This window comes from Oryctolagus cuniculus, chromosome 9 (genome assembly GCF_051225735.1).
Source record: "Oryctolagus cuniculus isolate XC-2025 breed Fujian yellow rabbit chromosome 9, ASM5122573v1, whole genome shotgun sequence".
NCBI lineage: Eukaryota > Metazoa > Chordata > Mammalia > Lagomorpha > Leporidae > Oryctolagus > Oryctolagus cuniculus.
The window spans coordinates 119,062,964-119,084,397 of record NC_142875.1 but is presented as its reverse complement, the minus strand read 5'-3'; the positions used below and the strand labels follow the sequence as shown (position 1 = coordinate 119,084,397).

Below are 21,434 nucleotides of genomic sequence, written 5' to 3'. Positions count from 1 at the left end.
CTCAGTCACTACTCAGACCATGACATGGAAAACGTATCTAACTCCTCTAGCCAGCTCTCCTGGTAGTTCTAGAACTTGCTACTGACATCAGTCCCACTTGTATGAAAATGGTGCCTTTTTATAAAATGTACACACAAATATCTCAAATTGTTTATGATGCAGTATCTTGTGAGATAAGGAAAAGACACATTTCACTGCTGAAATTAACACACTGTTATTGACCCTTGTTTCTGTTATTTCTAATAAATATTGCAGTTTAATATTGGAAGGGTCACATACAGGGCAGCAGAAATCATGAGTGCATGAGTGATGGAATGAGGGAAGCCGCTGGGAAAAGACCAGTCCTGTAACTAAGCTGACTTCCCACCAAAACAGCCTTCTATAGACAGTTAATCTTAATAACCTAAAATGATAGGGAGATAGAGATAGAATGTTCTAATATAAAGACCTGAGAAAATGGTACAAGAGATAGAGAAGCAGGCCCTTGCACACTTGTTAAGCCAACACTAGCGATACCATATGCCACATCGTAGTGCCTAGGTTAGAGTCTAAATTCTCTTTCTTCTTCTTCTTCTCTCTTTTTTTTTTTTTTTTTTTGACAGGCAGAGTGGACAGTGAGAGAGAGAGACAGAGAGAAAGGTATTCCTTTGCCGTTGGTTCACCCTCCAATGGCCACTGCGGCCAGCGCTCTGCAGCCGGCGCACCGTGCTGATCCAAAGGCAGGAGCCAGGTGCTTCTCCTGGTCTCCCATGGGGTGCAGGGCCCAAGCACTTGGGCCATCCTCCACTGCCCTCCCGGGCCACAGCAGAGAGCTGACCTGGAAGAGGGGCAACTGGGACAGAATCTGGCGCCCCGACCAAGACTAGAACCCGGTGTGCCAGCGCCGCAAGGCAGAGGATTAGCCTATTGAGCCACGGCGCCAGCCTAAATTCTGTTTCTTCTTATAACTTCCTGCCAATAAGCACCCTGGTAGGTAGGAAGTGATGGCTTAGGTGAGAGACCTGTATTTAGTCCCCAGATCCTGGCACTGGCCTGGCTCAGCCCTGTCTGTTGTAGGCATTTGGGAAATGAAACTGTAGAGAGAAGATCTCAATCTTTCTTTGTCTCTCATCTCTCTTTCTCTTTTGGCTTTTCAGATAAAGTAGTTAAAAGTTTTTAGTCAAAGATAATTAATAAATGAGTCATTTGATGTTTGAAATTAACCAAAGGGAATTGGTTGCTCCTCACTTAAACCATAGTTACAGAAAGAACGAGATTTCTAGTGGTATAAATTTAGCATTGGCATATCAGCTAGCTCTTCACTATAAAAATCATCTTTCTATATGTGATACTAGGTCTAACTCACCCTGGAAAGCATTCCTTAAAGCTTGTTCTGAGTTTTGAGGAAAGTTAATGACTAGGAGAGCAAGCAGTTATTTCATTAAATTCGTTCAATGAACACGTACTGAGCTAACATGGGGACCTGGCCTTTTACTACCTTGTGTACTGATAGTGTATGCATATTTAATTTAAAAATAAGGATCTGTGAGCCTCCCTGGAATTGTGGGCAAAATTCTGTGTGTGCATACATATGAGTATGTAAGACAATTTTTCCAGAAATAAATCCTAGAATTTTCATAATATTCTCAAAAGAGTTGATAATCCCCATCCCAGATTCCTCCCATCTCCCACCTCCAAAAACTCAGAGAAGCACTGTTCTCAAGCTATAGAACTAAAACCATGAGGAAATGCTTGTAGAGCAGGAGGTAAGGCCGCTGTCTAAATTGTATCACTTCACGGAGTAATGGTAGCTTCCTTTTACCAACCAAGAGTCATTCCATAATGAAATGTGAATTCCTCATTAAAAATGCAAGTGTCCTGAGAACAATTTTTTTTTTCATTCTGAAAGGCAGACAGACACAGAGAGGTCTTCGATGTACTGGTTAGTGCCCCAAATGTCTGCAACAGCTGGGCTGGGCCAGGCCAAGGCCAGGAGCCAGGTACTCAGTCTGAGTCTCCTACATGAGTGACAGGAACCCAAGTCTTCACCTGCTTCCTCTCAACAAATGCACCAACAGAAAGCTGGAACTGGGAGCACGGCTGTGATTCAAACTCAGGATATAGGATAAAGGATATAGGCTTCCCCACTGGCATCTTATTTTTTTAAAGATTTATTTATTTATTTGAAAGTCAGAGTTACACAGAGGGAGGAAAGGCAGAGAGAGAGAAAGAGAGGTCTTTCACCCGCTGGTTCACTCTCCACTTGGCCACAACCACCAGAGCTGCACCGATCCAAAGCCAGGAGCCAGGAGCTTCTTCTGGGTCTCCCACGTGGGTGCAGGGGCCCAAAGACTTGGGACATCTTTCACTGCTTTCCCAGGCCATAGCAGAGAGCTGGATAGGAAGTGGAGCAGCCGGGACTCAAACCAGTGCCCATGTGGGATGCTGGCACTGCAGGTAGTGGCTTTACCTGCTATGCCACAGTGCTGTGCTCCCCACCCCCCAGACTGGCATCTTAAGCATTGTGCGAAATCTTGGCCCCAAGAACTTCAGGTTTTAACCAAAAGATGAAGGAGGCCTGGGACATCATCAGTTCTCTGAACTCCGAAGAAAGTAGCAGGGATTTGTGCCAAGTGAAATTTCTATGAGCAGAGACTCAGTCATGTTGAAGTCACATCCAGCCGTTCCCACAATCTTGCCAGGTGCTTAGAGATACAAGGTTAGAATGGAGCAAAAACCATGTCTAACCACAGTTTGGGTTAGACAGGCAGTAGTGTGGGGTGGTTTGGAGCTGGGCCCTGGCTTCAGATTGTAGTTCTGTCACATCCTCTGGCTTTGTGAGGTTGGCCAGATTGTTTGACTTTGCTGTGCTTCAGTTTGTTTGCTGTTGAGACTGGGATGGTGATCGCCCCATGTCTCAGGCTTGTGGGAAGATTAAAGGAGCTAAGCACAGATATGGTAGCACAGGTGGCACAAAGTGGACACTGTTGTGAGTGGGACGACAAGGACATTGTTCTCTGCTGCATACGCATGAGGTTATGGGCGTCGGTCTGAAGCCAAGTCTTTGTTTCCTCCGGCAGCCGAGTGCACCGTGATGGGCATCCCCAGTGTGACCACAAACCTCTCCGGCTTTGGCTGCTTCATGCAGGAGCACGTGGCTGACCCGACTGCTTATGGTGAGGCTTTTCGTCATGATCCTTACCCAGGAGACGTGCCCCCCCTAACCAAGCAAGGACTTTGAAGAACCTCCCTGTAAAGCTATCCCGATCATTAAATTCATGTTTATACTTGTTGTTTAATTAAACGTAGATTTGATTATGGGGTTCACAGATCAGAATACTTTTGATATTCAACATATTGCCCTAAAAACAAGCTGCAAAAGAAGTGAGAAACCTGGGCAACACTTGTCGATCATATTCTTTCCTTTTCTAAACTCTGTTTCCTAGAAGTGATAAAAAAAAAAAGTGATAAAAAACAGCGTCTTAGGGTACTTATCTTGGTCACTATGCTGAACAACACATATGATTATATTTTTTAAAGATTTATTTTATTTACTTGAAAGAGTTACAGAGTGAGTCAGAGGCAGAGAGAGAAGGGAAGACCTTCCATCTGCAGGTTCACTCCCCAGATAGCTGCAACCGCCAGGGCTGAGCTGGCCAGGCTGAAGCCAGGAGCCAGAAGCTTCTTCTGGGTCTCCCACATGGGTGCAGAGGGCCAAGGACTTGAGCCATCCTCTGCTGCTTTCCCAGGCACATTCGCAGGGAGCTGGATAGGAAGTGGAGCAGCCGGGACTCAAACTGACACCCATATGGGATGCCAGCACTGCAGCGTATGATTATTATTTTAAAGGTCATTGTCAAATCAGCATGACTCACTTAAATTGTGGCCTGGGAATTTACTCATCACCATAAATCTATCAATCAGTCCATCTATCTATCATCTATCTATCTCTATTATGTATCTACGTATCTACATATGTATGTATGTATGTATGTATGTATGTATCTATCTATCTATCTTCTATCAGTTGTGTTGTCCGATAGGGAAGTTAGAATGGGATGGATGCCCACACCTTGCCAATCCCATGGGTCTTCGACAGCTGTATAGGAGCTGTTCTCTTTACCCAGACTAGAGCAGCGGATCTCAGCCCTGGTTACATCCTGGGAACATCAGGGAGCCTAGAAAAACTGGCACCCAGGTTCCACCCTGCGAATTCTGGAATACAGTTGATTCCACACATCCCTAGACTGTCAGAGTTCTTTGCAGGAAGATCCCCTTTGTTGGCTCTGTGTTGGTAACAGCTGCAAACCATTAGGAAGAGATCAGTCTTAGGAGGGAAGCGATCAAGTGGCGGCAAGGGCAGAGTCAAGGAGTGGTTGATACAGTTGGTCTTTGATTCAAAGATAGAATCAAAATGGGGAAGAGGGGTTTTAAGGCCAACCTGACTTTTACCTGTGCTTTGGTTTGTGCTCATCAGGTATATACATCGTGGACAGGCGGTTCCGTTCTCCAGATGACTCGTGCAATCAGCTGACTCAGTTTCTCTATGGATTTTGCAAACAGTCACGCCGCCAGAGAATTATCCAGAGGAACCGAACAGAGAGGCTGTCAGATCTTCTGGACTGGAGATACTTAGGGAGAGTAAGCAGGATTTTTATAAACACTGAGGGTCACCAGTGTAAAAATTCCACTGGGGGGCGGACTTTGGCTTAGAGGTTGAGATACCTGGGCACTACATCTGAATGCCTGGGTTTGACACCTGGCTCTGGCTGCTGACTCCAGCTTCCTGTTGATGCAGACCCTGGATGGCAGTGGCCATGGCTTAAACGGTTAGGTTCCTGCAGCCCATGTGTGAGATGCACATTGACTTCAAGACTCTCGGCTCTGGCTCCCAGCCATTGCAGATATTTGGGTAGTGAATTAACAAATTGGAATTCTTTCTCCCTCTCTAAGAAATAAATTTTAATATTCATTAAATAAAAGTTAAAAAAAAAGAAATAAATTTTAAAAATTGCATTAGAAGGCTGGTGTTGTTAAGGAGGTGGGTTAAGCTGCTACCTGCAATGCTAGGATCCCATATGAGTGCCTGTTTGAATGACTGTTCCTGCTAACATACCTGGGACAGCAATAGAAGATGGCCCAAGTACCTGAGCTCCTGTCTCCCATCTGTGGGAACCCAGATGAAGTTTCAGGCTCCTAACTTTGGCTTGGCCCAGCCCTAGCCATTGCAGCCATCTGGGGAGTGAATCAGTGGATGGAAGATTCTCTCTCTCGCGCGCGCTCTCCCTGTAACTCTGTCTGCCAAGCAAATAAAATACATCTTTAGAAAATTCCATTGGACAATGAAAGCATTGATTCTAGTCATAATTCATAAAGCCAGTTTAATATAATTGTTAAAGTTTCAATGAAAGTTTCACATACTTTTTAACCTTAATATGAGTTCTTGAAGTCTGAACTCCAAACCTTCACATCGAGTTTGCGTCCTTAATAGCACATCCTTCAGGATACAGCTAGTCAGTCTATTATCAGAGCGTAGTTTGTATGCAGAACCATTCCATGAAGATGAGGAAAGTGTCAGGAGGAAAGTCCCCGCTGTGTTTCATCGAAGAGATAATGTGGCTACCCTCCTCCACTACAACAGGGAGCAGATACTGCAAACATTTCACAGAAAATAAAAATGAAAAATAAATCTTTATTTTGGGACAAGTATTTTTGAAATTCTCACATAGTTTTGTTCAGAATTTGCATTTTCCACAAACTTTTTAAAGGTCTTCTAATTTGATTACAAAATGATACGTGCAGGAAATACCTCCGTCCAATCACGTGATAGGTTTACAAACACCCAGGTGTTCACCTGGCTTAGCATTGGATGACTGAATAATTAACAAATTGGCATCTCATGATGTATCTGCTTGTGTGCTGCTGACTCTCCAGGCCAACTGATGCATGCCGTGACTCGCTCAGCATCTGTCTACGCACATTCAGGCCAATGCCCATTGCATCCTCGGTGGCTAATTTTCCTGTCTCCACCTTTATAGTGAAAACAGAAAGATAAGGCTCTCTCCTAAATTCTGAGGCAGGATTTTCATGTCCTCTGTCCATTGAGGCCTCGTCTTTTTCCATGCCGTTCTGCTTCTCTCTGGAACGAAACCCATGTTTTTAGTCACCTTGGTGCTCAATGTAGGGCTCAGAATATCCAGTATCGATGTTTTCCCCAACTTTTTTGTGGTATTTCTTGGCCTATGCACCGAAAAATGATTAAATTGAATACTGTCATTTATTTCCTGTCTCTCTCATTCCTGAGGGTGAAAAGATTCTGCCACTTTAAAAACATGTATATCAGAGGCAGGCATTTGACACAGTGGTTAAGAAGCTGCTTGGGATGTCAGCATCACATACTGCAGTGCCGGGGTTCGAGTCCAGGCTGTGCTTCTAGTTTCCTGTTCATGCACATCCTGAGAGACAGCAGTGATGGTTCAAGTATTTGGGTCCCTGCCAGCCACGTGCAAGACCTAAACTGAGTCCCAGGCTTCTGGCTTCCGCTTGACCCACCTCTAGCTGTTGTAGAAATTTGGGAGAAAGAACCAGCAGATGGAAGAACTTTCTCTATTTCTGTTTCTCTGTTTTTCTCTCTGTCAAATAAAATGAAAGTAAATAATAAACATTAAGAAGACCCATATATTTCAGAGCTAGCATAATAGGGCTTGACAACATGGTTACTGAGGTATCCAACTCTTCTGTTGTTTAACTTGTGAATTGGCTTTCTTTCCATAGTATTACCAGCATGCCCGGCACTTGACATTAAGCAGAGCTTTTCCAGATAAATTCCACATGCAACCCACATCACCACCAACGGTGAGTATTTAATGTATTGTCCATGTTTTGAAAGCTAAAGTTTTTATTTATGGTAACTTCTAACTATATGTTTTAGTTGCGAAGTAGCCAAATACACAGGTTCTTCTACTTTTTTATAGTCTTGAACCAGAGCAAAGAATAGAGAAACTTGCAAATCTGAGTATCTCAAAGCTCTCAATTCAGAATTTGCCTTGTGTACAGGAGGAGTAGCTAATTCATGTTCTTGTTGATGTACTTTCTTATTTATTTATTTATTTATTTATTTATTTATTTATTTATTTTGACAGGCAGAGTGGACAGTGAGCGAGAGAGAGAGACAGGGAGAAAGGTCTTCCTTTACCGTTGGTTCACCCTCCAATGGCCACTGTGGCCAGCACGCTGCAGCTGGCACACCATGCTGATCCAAAGCCAGGAGCTAAGAGCTTCTCCTGGTCTTCCATGCAGGTGCAGGGCCCAAGCACTTGGGCCATCCTCCACTGCCTTCCCGGGCCACAGCAGAGAGCTGGACTGGAAGAGGGGCAACCGGGACAGAACCCGGTGTGCCGGCGCTGCAGGCAGAGGATTAGCCTATTGAGCCGCATATTAAAACTTGACGCCTCAATGCTTAAATTGCCTCTGTTAGACCTCCATTCTTTTGGGAGTTGTTAACTAAACAAACTGGGCTGCTTTAATAGGAGATGAATTTATTGCCCAGGAATAAAAATAGGCTGAGCACCTGGAGAGAGTACATACAGAGTTAATTCAAGTTCCTCAGGGTGCTTTGGACCAGATGAGCATTAGGTTCCCTTCAGCAGCACCCACCAGGGAGCTTCTTGTAAAGGCTAAGTGGACTTTTAGGTTCATGAGATCACCATAGCCACATGTGTCAACAGACAGGAAATGCAGTGCAGGGCACTGTGGCACAGGTGATTGTCTTTAGTGAGACTGGTCCTTGCAGTAGTCTACACTGCAGTCCAGAAGCTGCACTTCTTTGGCCTCCTTTCCATCAGGTGGCAACTCAGGCCCAAGATGGAAAGACTCAAAACACTGGATTTGAGATTCATCCTCGCTTAGCTTAGGATGCTGATGTGAGCTTTCAGTGTGTACTACCTACATATTTCAAGTATGCCCCTGCAAAGGCCAATATCTCATGTAAATCTTGACAAGCAAGCTTCCATAGTCCTTGTGAAGTATGCACTCAAATACAAGAGTCATCACATTCACAGGTTTCCAAAAGTTGTGGTTACCAAAATCAAATATTGATAGACCCTTCAAGTTGAGATGTAGTTTACCAATCAGAAGTCACTTCTACCATAAACAGTTTTTCCAGATACTACAATTTGCATTCAATCTATATCAGGTGTCTGGGGAAAAACATCTAGGAAGTTATCCCCAGGTGAACTTTGCCCATAGAGAAAGTAGAAGTATTTTCTTAATCTCTCCACCTAGAAATTGCAACTCCTATGTTGATAATTCTAGCATTCAGGGTTGGCTTCTCAGTTTATTTAGAGGCAGTCACTCCACTTCAGGATAATTCACCTGTATTCATCCATTTTTCTACTGATTCAACTAAGTATTGAACACCTACTCTGAACCAGGTCCTAAATGCAGAACTTGGTGTCATTGCTTTTTCTTATATTGCTTTCAAATCAGGTACCGAAAACTTGAAATGACTGTACCTAAATGATGTATAAAAAGGTGAAATAGAGAGCTACTTGTGCTGTAACACTTTGATGCATTTGTCTCCACATTCAAACCTATGCATTCCTCAAAGGCAGGGATCATGGTTTTCAAGTTACTTCTTTGGTGGCATTGTGTTACGTAGTTGGTGTTCAGTCCATTAATCAAATGAGTTATCTAAGCAAATCTTAGGTAGAAGTACAATTTGATTAAAGCCTAGTAATATTTGCTCAGTAACTGCAAGGACAGTAATTAATGGAATTTCAGGGTCAGATAAGTGTCCTAGCTTCTAGGATACCTACTGGGAGTGGCTACCCATGGCATGTCTGGATTGCATGTGTCCTGCAACTTTGTTAAGCAAATCTGGAGGATGACACAGACTATCAGCAGTGTAACATAGTAGTTGGAATTAAAGCTCTGGTAGAAATCTTTGTTCTACCACGTATGACCTTGACAAATGATCTATGGCCCTGGACAAGTCATTTGGCCATTTGGCCTCTCTAATCTTCAGTCTTCTGTGAATTGGAAGAACAAGTGCATTGTAATGTTAGATGATTCAATGAAGTAAAATGTACACAGCATCTGGCATAATTCAATGCTTACAAAAAGGATAGCTGTGTATGCAATGATCTCTCTTGAGCTTGGTGGTACCAGAATCAAAATGAATGAAAGTTTAACGGCACCCGACAGACCACAAAGGATATCTCACAATGTCTCTGTTGCATGTGCATGTGAAGTGTTGACATCACTGAACACCAAGAAAGTGCATCTCATCTTGTGTGGTATTTTTGTCTTTGGCAGACGGAGGGGTTTATGTACCCCAGGCCTTCCTCGGTGCCACCTTCTCCTTTGGGGTCTCAGGCCTCCAGTCCTCAGAGCAGTGATGTGGAAGATGAGGATGAGGATGAGGATGAGAGATACAACGAAGAAGAGGAGGCAGAAAGGGACCGGCTGAATATCAAGTCACCATTGTCTCTGAGGCAGGTTCCTCGTGGGAAGAAAAAGCTGCACGGTGAATACAAGAACTGAGCTCCACACCTGCTAGGCAGAACTGGTTTCCTAAGAACACAGAAGGGATGATTACTGAAGAAAATGGATATGCCAGGGCTTTAATTTCCTTCTAGTACCACGGAATTTCTTCTCTGGCTAAAAAGTGGAGGAGATTCAGCAAATGGCCATTTTACTATTTAGAATAAGAACCAAATTATTTTTCCACCTATTGTGTTCCCAGTATATTTAGGAATGAAGGAAGGGTGTTAAAGTGGTTAGACCTAAGTAAGTATTTTGTAGATGACTAATTTAAGCAGTAAAATTGTTTTCTTATTGGTGTTTATTTTAAAATTATCACCACCATACTCCTTTGCCTAGGATTTAGTTTCTATACCTTACCAAACAAGTCTCCCCTCTCCCCCTAAAGAATCCTGATTTTGACTTTGAATCTGTTCTACTTACATATATTAAATAAATAAGTCTGCTGACCTCATTCTCACATTATCAAAGTCATGATTTTTTATCTAGCATTGTAGAGAACCAAAATCCCTAAGAAAATACTTATTCTAGTTGTGGATTTTAATGCATATTAATTCATATTTATAATATCACTTCTGCAGTCTAGAATTCATGTTCAAATAATGAAAGAAAGATGTTATCATCTGTACTATATCATCTACTGCAATGATTTTCTATTTAAACAATAGATAAAAAATTCATTAATGTGAAAAATTGATTAATCTTCCATAGATGATAAATTTTTTTTTTTTGACAGGCAGAGTGGACAGTGAGAGAGACAGAGAGAAAGGTCTTCCTTTGCCGTTGGTTCACCCTCCAATGGCCGCCGCGGCCAGCGCGCTGCGGCCGGCGCACCGCGCTGATCCGATGGCAGGAGCCAGGAGCCAGGTGCTTCTCCTGGTCTCCCATGGGGTGCAGGGCCCAAGCACCTGGGCCATCCTCCACTGCACTCCCTGGCCACAGCAGAGAGCTGGCCTGGAAGAGCGGCAACCGGGACTAGAACTGGGTGTGCCGGCGCCGCTAGGCGGAGGATTAGCCTAGTGAGCCGCGGCGCCAGCCCATAGATGATAAATTATTAGACTCATATAAATATGGCAATTTTAAAGGTTAACTTTTTATTGATAGTTTTTTAAAAAAATTGTTTGGCATTAAAATATCATGTAAAGAACCTGTCAATTAATAGTGTTTAATGAAGGTGTTTAATGAAACTTTAAAAAAATAGTTAGCAAAAGATAAAAAAACATTGGCCGGCGCCGTAGCTCAATAGGCTAATCCTCCACCTTGCGGCGCCGGCACACCCGGTTCTAGTCCCGGTCGGGGTGCCGGATTCTGTCCCGGTTGCCCCTCTTCCAGGCCAGCTCTCTGCTATGGCCAGGGAGTGCAGTGGAGGATGGCCCAGGTGCTTGGGCCCTGCACCCCATGGGAGACCAGGAAAAGCACCTGGATCCTGGCTCCTGCCATCGGATCAGTGCGGTGCGCGGGCTGCAGCGGCGGCCATTGGAGGGTGAACCAACGGCAAAAGGAAGACCTTTCTCTCTCTGTCTCTCTCTCTCACTGTCCACTCTGCCTGTCAAAAAAAAAAAAAAAAAAAAAACAAACAAAAAAAACCCAAAAAACAGCATGTACTTAATTATAATGATAATATCTCTACCTTCTGTGATGTGCTTACTGACATAGTTGAATGATGGCTATATAATTAAGTAGATTTACATTTTAAATATAACTATATTTAAATGGCAAAAAATAATAAGTGGGCATTTGGTGCAGCAGTTAAGCTGCTTTGGACGCCCACATCCCATTTCCGAGTGTTTGGGTCTGACTTTGGATACCCACATCCCATTTCTGAGTGTTTGGGTTTGACTTTGGACACCCACATCCCATTTCTGAGTGTTTGTGTTTGACATCTGGCTACACTCTGCCTTCCAGCTTCCTGCTGATGCACCTGGAAGACAGCAGGTGTTGGCTCAAATACCTGGGCTCCAGCCAACCATGTGGGAGACCTGGATTGAGTTTCCAGCTCCTGGCTTCAGCCTGACCCAGTACCAGCACTGGAGAATTGAACAAACAAATAGGAAATCTTTCTCTCTCTGTCCTTTGAATGCCAATTAAGCTACCATTGACAGAGCAGTTTGAAAAATTGCTCTGAAGAAAAAGAAAAAAATTCAAGAGTAAGATGGATTTATATAAAGGATCTTCAAAAAGTTCATGGAACATTGACAACTATGTATGGATTTCAAAATATTTTTGCACTAAAGTAAACCCATCCTTTACTTCCATTTTTTATGAACTTTTTGAATTATCTTCATATTATGGACTCATTAGCTGAAATTGCATGAGAGTCTCGTTATAAAAGAGGATTTCATTGTTTCAATAACCATGGAAATGTACCCTTAGTAAAATGTCATAACCCAGTTATTCAAATGATACTCTTGATTGGTAATTGGTTGGTGTAAAACACAGTAAAATCTTTTTACTATTCAATATAAAACTTTAAAATTTAAGTGCTTCTTGTCCACTGAAAGAATAATGCTATGATTAGAAATGTACATAGGTAATACACACAGAAATTAACTGAGTTGCAAACTCCTGCTTTGGAGCAGCATGAGTAGGAATCAGAGTTTCATCTGGCTTAGTGATTAAGACACCAGTGTTCCATACTGGAGTGCTACATCTCTATACCTGGTTCTGGCTTCAGACCAATACAAGGTCTGGGGAGGCAGCACTGATGGCTCAAGTGAGTGGGTCCCTGCCACCCACATGGGAGACCTGGATTGAATCCCCAGCTTCTGGCTTTGTCCCTGGGTGGGGCGGGGGGGGCCATTTCACACATTTGGGGAGTAAACAGGAGTATGCTCTTCTCTCTGCCTCTCAAATGAATAAAATAATTAATTTTTTAAAAAGATAGGAAGAGAACCAAAAAAACCCCACTAAAAGAGTTGGAAGGTTATAGCAAGCTGGAGAGGTCTTTGTAATTAATAAGTCTGTCTGTCTGGTGGAACGTGAGAAATTTGAAAACTTGAAACACTTGTAGCTTGTAGCTATGTTTAAGTAGCTATAGGTCAGAGCTTTTTAAAGCTCTGTCTTGTAAGAAAAACTTGAGATTGTTGTGGTTAGTTGTGGAGAGACTTATTCCATATGACAGGTGTTAAAACTGTTCTTGGGACATACAAATTATTTTTAACATTCAAATTTGTGTCTGATGAGCAAATACTTCATGGTGAACTGGACATAAATCCACTGTAAAATCAAGTTCTCATTAATGACTATGATGATGTCACATAGATTGCTTTAATTATTTCATAAGGGGCAGATATCAGTGTTACATTAACTACCATAGAGTTTCATTATCCCATTATGAAACAGGAGACAGACAAGCAGGGTTTTGATTACTTAACATATTGAAATTGCAATTCCAAGTTACAGAGACATTCACATAGAGATTTTCTTTAGCTACTAAATAATAACTATATATTGATGACAATAAGAGTTAACAATACTTTCTATTTATGATATTATCAGTAATGACTCTGAATTGATTAGCTTAAAAATTAACAAGATGGTCACATTGTAATTCCAAATTAATAAATCATTACTCATGCTGTAAGGGTGCGTGTGTGTATATGTGTGTTTTCAGATGCTATGGGACTCAAGTTGACTTGGAAAAAGAGTAAATGAGGCACGTTACCATGCACTGTGGTTATCAGGGCACCTTTATGTAATATTATGCTGTCAAATAAAGCCTGGAGCTCCAGACAATTACAGTCAGCAGAGAACTGGACTCTGCAGCATCGACTTAGCTGCTGAAAATGGGTCACCTCAAACACTGCTCTGTTCCCTCTATAAAGTAAACGCCCGAGCAGGGTGTGCTCCACCTGCTTAGTTCCCAGTGATTCTGGGGCCCATGGTTCTAAATGGGGCTAAAAGGAGACACAAAGAGCGTATGGGGAGTTCCCCACCTTCAGCCCATCTTCTGGGGCCACCTTCTTCACTGTCACTTCCCTCGACACACACACCCAGGTGCTCTAATCACAGAGCTTGTCCTGGTCACCCTCTTCCACCTCCTTTCTTCATAATGCACTTTTCCTGGGGGCACTGCAAGACAATCCTCTTCTCTTTCCCATCCCTTCCTCCCTCCCTCCCTGCCCTTCTTGGGAAAAAGAATGGCTGCTGAGTGATAATAAAATCCAAGAGAGAACAGAATGAAAAAACTAAGAATTATGAGATCCACACAGGCACTGGCTGTAACAGACAGAAGAATACTTGAGAGTCTTCAGTCTCGGAGTTAGACACTAGCTGACCTCAACAGGACAGGAAGCGATGAGAGAAGGCAGCGCTGCTCTGGGAGAAGTCTGCATTTCTGAGGCTTCTGAAGGAATAGACCTAGCTGTGCAAGTTGCTAAGATCACACATGGAGTGCAAAGGGTCCACGAGTCTCAAGGGTGTGGTTTGTGTTTTTCGCCAGGACAGAACTAAGTACAAATGCAAGCTGGCACGTTTTCACCAGTATAGCACACTGTCTTCCAGGAATCTGGCCTGATCAACGTTTTCTTCTCCATCTGTAAAGAAAAGTCACATTAGGGAAACATTCATTCTCTGTTTTGAAGAGGAACAGATATGACAAAAAAGAACGGCAGGAAACAAATACATGGCCCTCTAAGCTCTGTTAACTCCTGGACTCTGCTGCTGAAAATTTTAAAATGATTTTGATTTGTTCAGTTGGGAAACTTTCCCCTTAGCTTGGAACTCACTGGGAAATTCACAATTTGCTTCTTACTTGGGAAAAATGATATAGGAACACATTGGCAAATATTTATTTACTATGTAATCTAGAGTCCTGAGGAGGAAATGAGATCAAAAAGAAGGGATCTTTGTTAGCTGGATGGGACTGGAAAACTTTCCATCTGGGGCTGCAAGTAGCTGAGGAGTCAGACAGAAGACTCCTGGGCCTCTATAAATAGGGCAGAATTCAAACCTTCTATAACGGATGGGAAGAAAGAGTGGCTAGAGGCAAAATGCATCTCATAATTTTCTCTTCCATCAGCTTTAGATACATTTTCTCCCTTAGTTACAATACAGTTTGAGAATCTGGGTTCCATCTTAACCTGCATTGCTAGCACATTTTGAAATATTGCAGACAATGGGCTGCTTTTTAAAGGGAAGAAGAAAATCACCTAGAAGGACGTCCCTTTGTCAACTCTGTTGAAATAAAACTTCACTATATCCGGGTGCTTCACAAAGTTTGTCAAAAAATAGAATGAAAAGACAAGTTTATTTTGATGCAAATCCTTTTGAAGTTCATGTATAGTTTTGTCAAAAATGCATTTCCAGAAACTTTTTGGAAGACCCTTCAAATAAATACGAGCTTTCCAAGTAATATGTAGAGAATTTAAATACATCAAAGGAGACTGGTGATTAATATGTCATGAAAATCAAAAGCTTGTCCATCAGTTTAGACTAACACAATTTTGTTTCTTCATTTCATATTCAGAGATAAACCATTCAGAAAACTCCAATAATTAAAAAACTGTATTTATTTTCCAGAAAGGACTTGAAGCAGGGACTCTTAATTGCATCCTTATCCAAAACCGCTGATGAAGATAGCCATCCTCCTCTTTAAAATCAGCCCTCCCTTGTCCATCCTAGTTCTCTTGTCTGAATCAGCATGCCTCTCCAACAATCAAGCCTAAAGTTTCACCATATGCACAGCAGTTAAGATGCTACTTGGGATGTCCACATCCCATATCAGAGTCCTTGTTTTTCAAATAACATATATTTAGAACAGAATGCTATTTTTTTTTTTTTTTTTGACAGGCAGAGTAGACAGAGACAGAAAGAAAGGTCTTCCTTTTCTGTTGGTTCACCTCCCAAGTGCTGCTTCTCCTGGTCTCCCATGCGGGTGCAGGGCCCAAGGACTTGGGCCATCCTCCACTGTATTCCCTGGACACAGCAGAGAGCTGGACTGGAAGAGGAGCAACCAGGACACAATCCGGCGCCCCGACCGGGACTAGAACCCGGTGTGCCGGCACCGCAGGCCGAGGATTAGCCTATTGAGCCACCATGCCAGCCCAGAATGCTATTTTGAAAGCTCAAAACTTTATTATCAGCTAATTTCCACTCAAGTTCTTTCCTCCAGGACTTCAAAAGTCAGTAAGTGTGCTACATCTTGAGTTTTGGAAAGATCAGCTTGGATGCAGCTTCTTCTACCTGTTATTCCGATACTTCGCACCTTTCATTGTAAATGTTCTGAGAGCTGTGTCAGCTCTTCAGTACCTCGCACCTATACCTACTTCTCTGCTTTCTTGTACCAAATTCCCTCAAAGCAAAGTTTAAGATAGGGCCTGGTATCAGCACGCTGGGTCACAGGTGGGAGCCGAGGGGGTCCTGTGAACCACTGTGTAAGGTGCCCTGAGTTCTGTATTTCCACTGACCACTCTGCTATACTTGATGCTTCTAATTACTTCTTGCTTTAAATGTTCTATCCTTGACTTATGGAATACTCAATGATTCTCTCATATTTCTACGTCTGCCTTTGAATGTCCCTTCACCAATACTATTTTTCCTTGATTTTGGAATGTTTTGCAAGGCAAATCTGCCCTCTCTTTCTGTATCTAAGCCCTCCAAGAGATTTCCATGTTCACGGCTTCAACATTTATTAGCTAGCTCTGAATTTTCAGTTATTCTTAGCAACTCAAGCAACCATCAGAACAACCTGGGGAAAGTTCATAAGGACACAGATTCTGGATTCTCAAAGTGAACAAAATCAGAATTTCTGGGCCAAGAATTCTGTATTTTTCAGAGAAAATATGTGCTTTGGCCAGCAAACCACTCATTCATATATACATATACTTATACATATATATGCACACATATACATATATATATATTTTACACACTTTAAAACTTAAACTATGGAGACTGGAGTTGTGGCACAGCTGGTTAAGCCACTGCCTGTGACGCCTGCATCCCATATCAGAGTACTGGTTCAATTTCCAGCTACTCTGCTTCCTATCCAGCTTTGTGCTAATGAGCTTGAGGAGGCAGCAGAAGATAGGCAGCAGAAGATGGCCCAAGTGCTTGGGCCTCTGCCAATCACATGCAGACCTGAATGGAATTCCAGATTCCTGCCTTTGACCTGGCCCAGCCCTGTGGCCATCTGGGGAGTGAACCAGTGCATCTTCCCCTCTCTCTCTCTCTCTCTCTTTCAGTTATCCTGCCTTTCAAATAAATAAATAGATCTTTTAAAAAATAAAACTTAAATTGTGTCATAAACATGGCACCATTACAATATTTGCAGCTTTAGGTTTATATTTTGAGCATTGATGACTTCTTATTAGTGATAGGAATTCTACCTGTACAGACCCCACACCCAGGTTCCACTGCTTTATTGCTTTGTGGATAATGATAGTCCCAGGATCACCCAGCTAGTAAAATGCAAAGTAAGATTTAAAACTAGGTTTGTTATATTGTTGTTGTCTCTGAGCGCTCAAAATGTTTTAGATTATTGGGTTTTCAGATTAGGGGGTGCCCAACTCTAAAGTTGAGGCAAATATTCCAAAATCTAAAGAGCTTGAAATCTGAAGTACTTCTGGTCTGAAGCATTTTGGATAAAGGCTATTTCATCTGCAGTACTTGCAATGACATGTAGAAAGAGTGCATCTATTTGAGGACTGCATCTAATCCTGGTACAGAACATGCTATAGAACATACTGATGATTACTCAGAACTGGCCCAGCCCATGAACCATATGAAACATGAACCATATGAAATGACTGTGCTTGTACGGTAAAAAAAAAAAATGGTTGACTTTCAGCAGTTTCATGTAGGTTAACCATTGGATTTATGATTATTTTAGTTTTTCTTGGTCTCAGTCTTCTCAACTAAAAAATAATGAAGTTGGGCTCTGAACTCAGTACTAAGAGTTGCAAGAGAAAGGCTACTGTAGGGTATGGTTTGTGAATCTGTACCCAATTCCCCAGTTTCAACAGGAAAATGTTTTTTTATATTCTTGGGACTCATGCTAATGAGAAATCCACTGATCTTTAAGGCATGACCATCTCTGCATTTCTGGAGAGGTGACTACAATCAACACAGAATCGCAAAGGTAAGGAACGCTGCTCTGTCCTGCAGCTGTACCTTCCTGCGGTTTCCGCAAGGATGCCAGGAGGAGTGCTACCGCCTCTGGAAGAGTCAGGAGTTGGGCATTTGGGCTTCGTCTTTCTGTAGAGGGAAACACAACAGATACGGATTCTATCAGCATTTATATAGTCACGTAGACCAAGCCTATTCTAAATGATATAACACTAGGCAAATCTCTGTAAACATAGACTGCTGATCCCTAGGCAAAGGGCTCCGTATACAGAAGACTGACTTAAAAGTTGAAACATTGCACCTTTCCCTTGGAGATGGCTTATGATTGATGATATTGTGTTTACCTACAGGGTATGGAAGAGAATCTTAAACTATCTACTGAAGAGAATTTCAGAAATGCCAGGAGGATTAGGGAAAAGAGCCCACTAGAAGTTTCCCCTTCAGCGTTTAAAATAGGATGCCTCAGCAGAAAGCATTGGATGTGATTCGCTTGGGAGTCTCTGCTTTCTCCTCTCTAGCTCCTTACAAAGCAGTTTGGGATAAGAAGCAACATTCTTGGCCACATATAAGGTAATTATTCCACAGAAGAAATATCTGTTAAATAGTGAAGGTTGTTTACAAGATAAGCTGACACATGACAAACCCCCATGATTCAAGAGCAACCATAATTTTTAATTTGTAGGCACCCGAAGTGGAAAAACACAGCCTACCTTCATAAATTAGTTTAATTACACTGTAAGCTGAAGAACCTGAACAAAAATTTGTTAAACTCTTGCTGTGTGCTCAACACAGTGTTTGATATTTTTCTAGATAAGTTTACTCTTTATTTTTAGCATTTAAATATTTAAAATGTGACCAAAATTAATTGCATTTAAAAAAATCCAATGGCACTGAAGACTTTATCATGAAAAACACCTAGACCTGGTTGCATTCCTAGTGGTTCCGTACTTCACTGTTTTTGACTTTGGACCGTCGGATGGCTTTTTCAATACAGGCGGAAGCCTAGAGTTCCTAGGTAAGTCGCTATTTCGATAATGATGATAAAAATCATCATAAGAACAGTGAAGACAAACTGAGTGCAAATCCTGCCATCAACGCGCGCTGAGTTCCAGAAGCAGCACGTAGCTCCTTCTCCTCCGAGCGCAATCCCAGGCCTTGCTTGTTCTGAGCTCGCTCACTCCCTGCGGATCGCGCACACCTGAGCGGGAGGGCGGGCTGCGCAGGTGCATCCCGCCACGCCTACGCCCGCCTCGCCTCGGCAGCCCGAGCGGCAGTTAGTGCCGCCCGGCAGTCTCGGACCCTGGCTTCCCCGCTCCGCTCCAGCCGCTGCGACCAACTTGGACATGGCCAGGACTGCTTGCACAAGGAGACTTCAAACATGTGTGGAAAATGGAATTAAAAGGTAAGCTTATTTTGAAATTCAAGTGCAATCGAAGTTTGAAAGCCATGTATAATGTTTCCAAAATACACACTTTTGGGGATTTCAAACCTTTTTTTTTTTTTTTTTTTTTTTTTCCACCAAAAGAGAAGTCTTGTAATTCCACTTTCCAGGGACTTTTATTTAAAGTACTCTCCGCAGGGAGACGCTTTCTCCCGCGCCGGGCTGGAGCGAGCCCTGCCCACCGGGCCCGCTCCACGGGTCCCTCACCTGGAGGCAGCCGGTCCGAGAGGTCCTTCCTCCGGCTCTGGTCGGAGATGAAGCGGCGCCCCTCTGCAAAGGGCGAGACGCAGGGCTCAGCGCCGCCCTCCCGGGCCCGGACACCTCGGGGGCGCTTTGCAGCGGGTGGCGGCGACACCTGCCAGGGCGCCTTTCCCAGGTGCGCCGGGAACCTGCAGCCCGCTGGTCCAGGGTCGGGGGTTTCTTAAACGTCGAGGAGTCTCCCCGCCCTCGCCCGCCCTCGCAGACCAGGTCTCCTTATCTTGGTGATCTGAGACCTGGATGGCTCGGTGCTTTAAGGGAACAGGGGCGCTCTGGGTCTCTCCGCAGCCCTGCGTCCGTCAGTTCTGGGGCTCATGCACCCTGAAGGGTCTTCTGCTGTTGTTGCAGGAAGAGCAAAGCCCTTGGAACTTACGTGCTCCCTTGAGGTAGAGCATGGCTTGTGGCGTCCAGTTCCTTCGCTCAAACAGTCTCTAGGACCCGGGGTGAGGGGGCGGGGGTAGAAGAGCAGAGCGGTTACTAAAACCTTGCAGCCCCGTCGTGGGTTAAGAAAGGAGAACCCAAGAGCAGAGTGGGCGCCGGGCATGCGTTCGGAGCCCTGCTTGCCCGGGGTTACCTGCGGAGCACTGCTGGAGTTCCCCAGGAAAGAAAATACGAGGAAAACAGCCAAGGTCGCTGCTGTCAGACTTGCGAGTCCCTGCACCAAACAATCAACCAGGCAGACAGGATCCTGCGCTTCCTTCCGGATCCCTGCACAACCACACCCCCCTTCTCCCTGTTCGCTGCTTCAATACTTAGTACGGGTCCCCAGGCGACTCTCCAGTCAATCCAGAAAGAGTCCACTTAGACACATTACTCCAAATATATTGTCAGTACCCCACCCCAATGAAAAAATGGGTAAGCAGATTCTCTTTTTCTTAGTAAAAACAAGTGACGGTTATTTTTAAAGCACACGAAGTATGCCTGAAAACTGCTGAGTAGGTAAAAAAGGCTGTCAAGCTTTTTAAAGAAATAGCATTGACAGTCTCAAGTATTCAAAACCTTTACTTACCTTCATGTTCTGCTCCCTCCCAGAAGGCTGCGACAACTATCAGGCTGTCTGCGACTTTTCTAATCTTGTTCAGAAGTTGAGGCTTTTAACATCTTAGGGCAAGGACCCCTGTGCATCAGCAGTAGAGATGGGGAGTCCCCAGGGGCGTCCTGTCAACCTTCAGGAAGGAGAGGACCTGATGATGCCTCCGGGGAGATTGGGTTGCAGGAAGTAGAGGAATGATTGATGAGTGGGCATCATCTGTTTAGGTACCCATCACATCAGCCAGGAGACCTTTGAATGGCCCAGCATCACTGCCTTAGCTTTTCCCACTAGCTGTCCCCAGACTTTTGTCATTGCTATTAATGAAAATGATCAACAGTCCAAGGCAGAACCAAAAGTAGATGAATAAAGTATGAAATGGTGCCCTGGGTATCTAGCAAGTTATCACTGATGGCTAAAGATGAATCCCTGGGGTAGAAATGAAAAGGTTAGGGAATCTCCTTGGGATTCAGCATGGGTCATTCACCAAATTACCCACCATTCAGTCATTTACCAAATGTTTATTGAATGCAGGCTACATGTCAGACACTCTTCTTTTTAGTTCAAGTGATATAGTCAGGTGCCACAAAGACATCGTCTCCGCTTTGACTGAGCTGACCTTGTATTAAGGGGAGAATCTAAAATGGCAAACAGTTAAATAAGGCAATTTACAGAATGTTTTGAATTAAAAAGTAAATGCAAAATGATTAAAAGTAAACTTAATTAGCAAATTAAAAAGCGAAAGCAAGATGAATTAAAAAGTAAAAGCAAGAGTATGTGGCAGGCTCCTTTAGGGAAGGCAAAAACTGAAGGGAGTCTTGAAAGATAAGGTGGAGTCAGACTTGGAGGAGCTGCGTGGGAATTACTGCTTCAAGCAGTGCCAGACATAAAGCAAAATCTTGGGACGGCAGAGCTTGGCTTTCTTGAAGATCACAAGGAGGCCAGTGGCAGCAAAGTCCTGGGGTCGGTGGTGGGGGTACAAGAGAAAGCACTTTGAAAGGAGGTTGGAGAGGAAGAAATGGGCTGGTTCATATGGAAGTACGGTCGCTAGGGAAAGACGGTGATAGCTTGGAGGAGGGCCATGCTAACAGGAGACAGAGACCTATAAATGGATGT

The 21,434-nt window shown here is 43.4% G+C and overlaps 2 protein-coding genes across 3 annotated transcripts in view; one reads left to right on the top strand and one right to left on the bottom strand.

Moving 5' to 3' along the window:
- Positions 1-9,630, top strand: part of GYS2 (glycogen synthase 2) — a 61,943-nt gene extending 52,313 nt beyond the window's left edge. For both annotated transcript variants that reach the window (XM_002712722.6, XM_089304637.1), the window contains exons 13-16: positions 3,060-3,155; positions 4,457-4,620; positions 6,754-6,834; positions 9,295-9,630. In XM_002712722.6, coding sequence (XP_002712768.3) covers positions 3,060-3,155; positions 4,457-4,620; positions 6,754-6,834; positions 9,295-9,522 — 569 coding nt within the window. In that variant the 3' untranslated portion in view covers positions 9,523-9,630. The remainder of the gene's footprint in view (positions 1-3,059; positions 3,156-4,456; positions 4,621-6,753; positions 6,835-9,294) is intronic.
- A 3,127-nt stretch (positions 9,631-12,757) lies between these two features.
- SPX (spexin hormone) lies at positions 12,758-19,993 on the bottom strand. The gene is made up of 5 exons (XM_089304646.1): positions 19,863-19,993; positions 19,662-19,719; positions 19,238-19,300; positions 17,635-17,718; positions 12,758-14,057 (listed from the first exon to the last, which is right to left on the bottom strand). The coding sequence occupies exons 2-5, from the start codon at positions 19,681-19,683 to the stop codon at positions 13,999-14,001; spliced, it is 228 nt and encodes a 75-aa protein (XP_089160772.1). The 5' UTR covers positions 19,684-19,719; positions 19,863-19,993; the 3' UTR covers positions 12,758-13,998.
- Between the last annotated feature and the right edge of the window lie 1,441 nt (positions 19,994-21,434).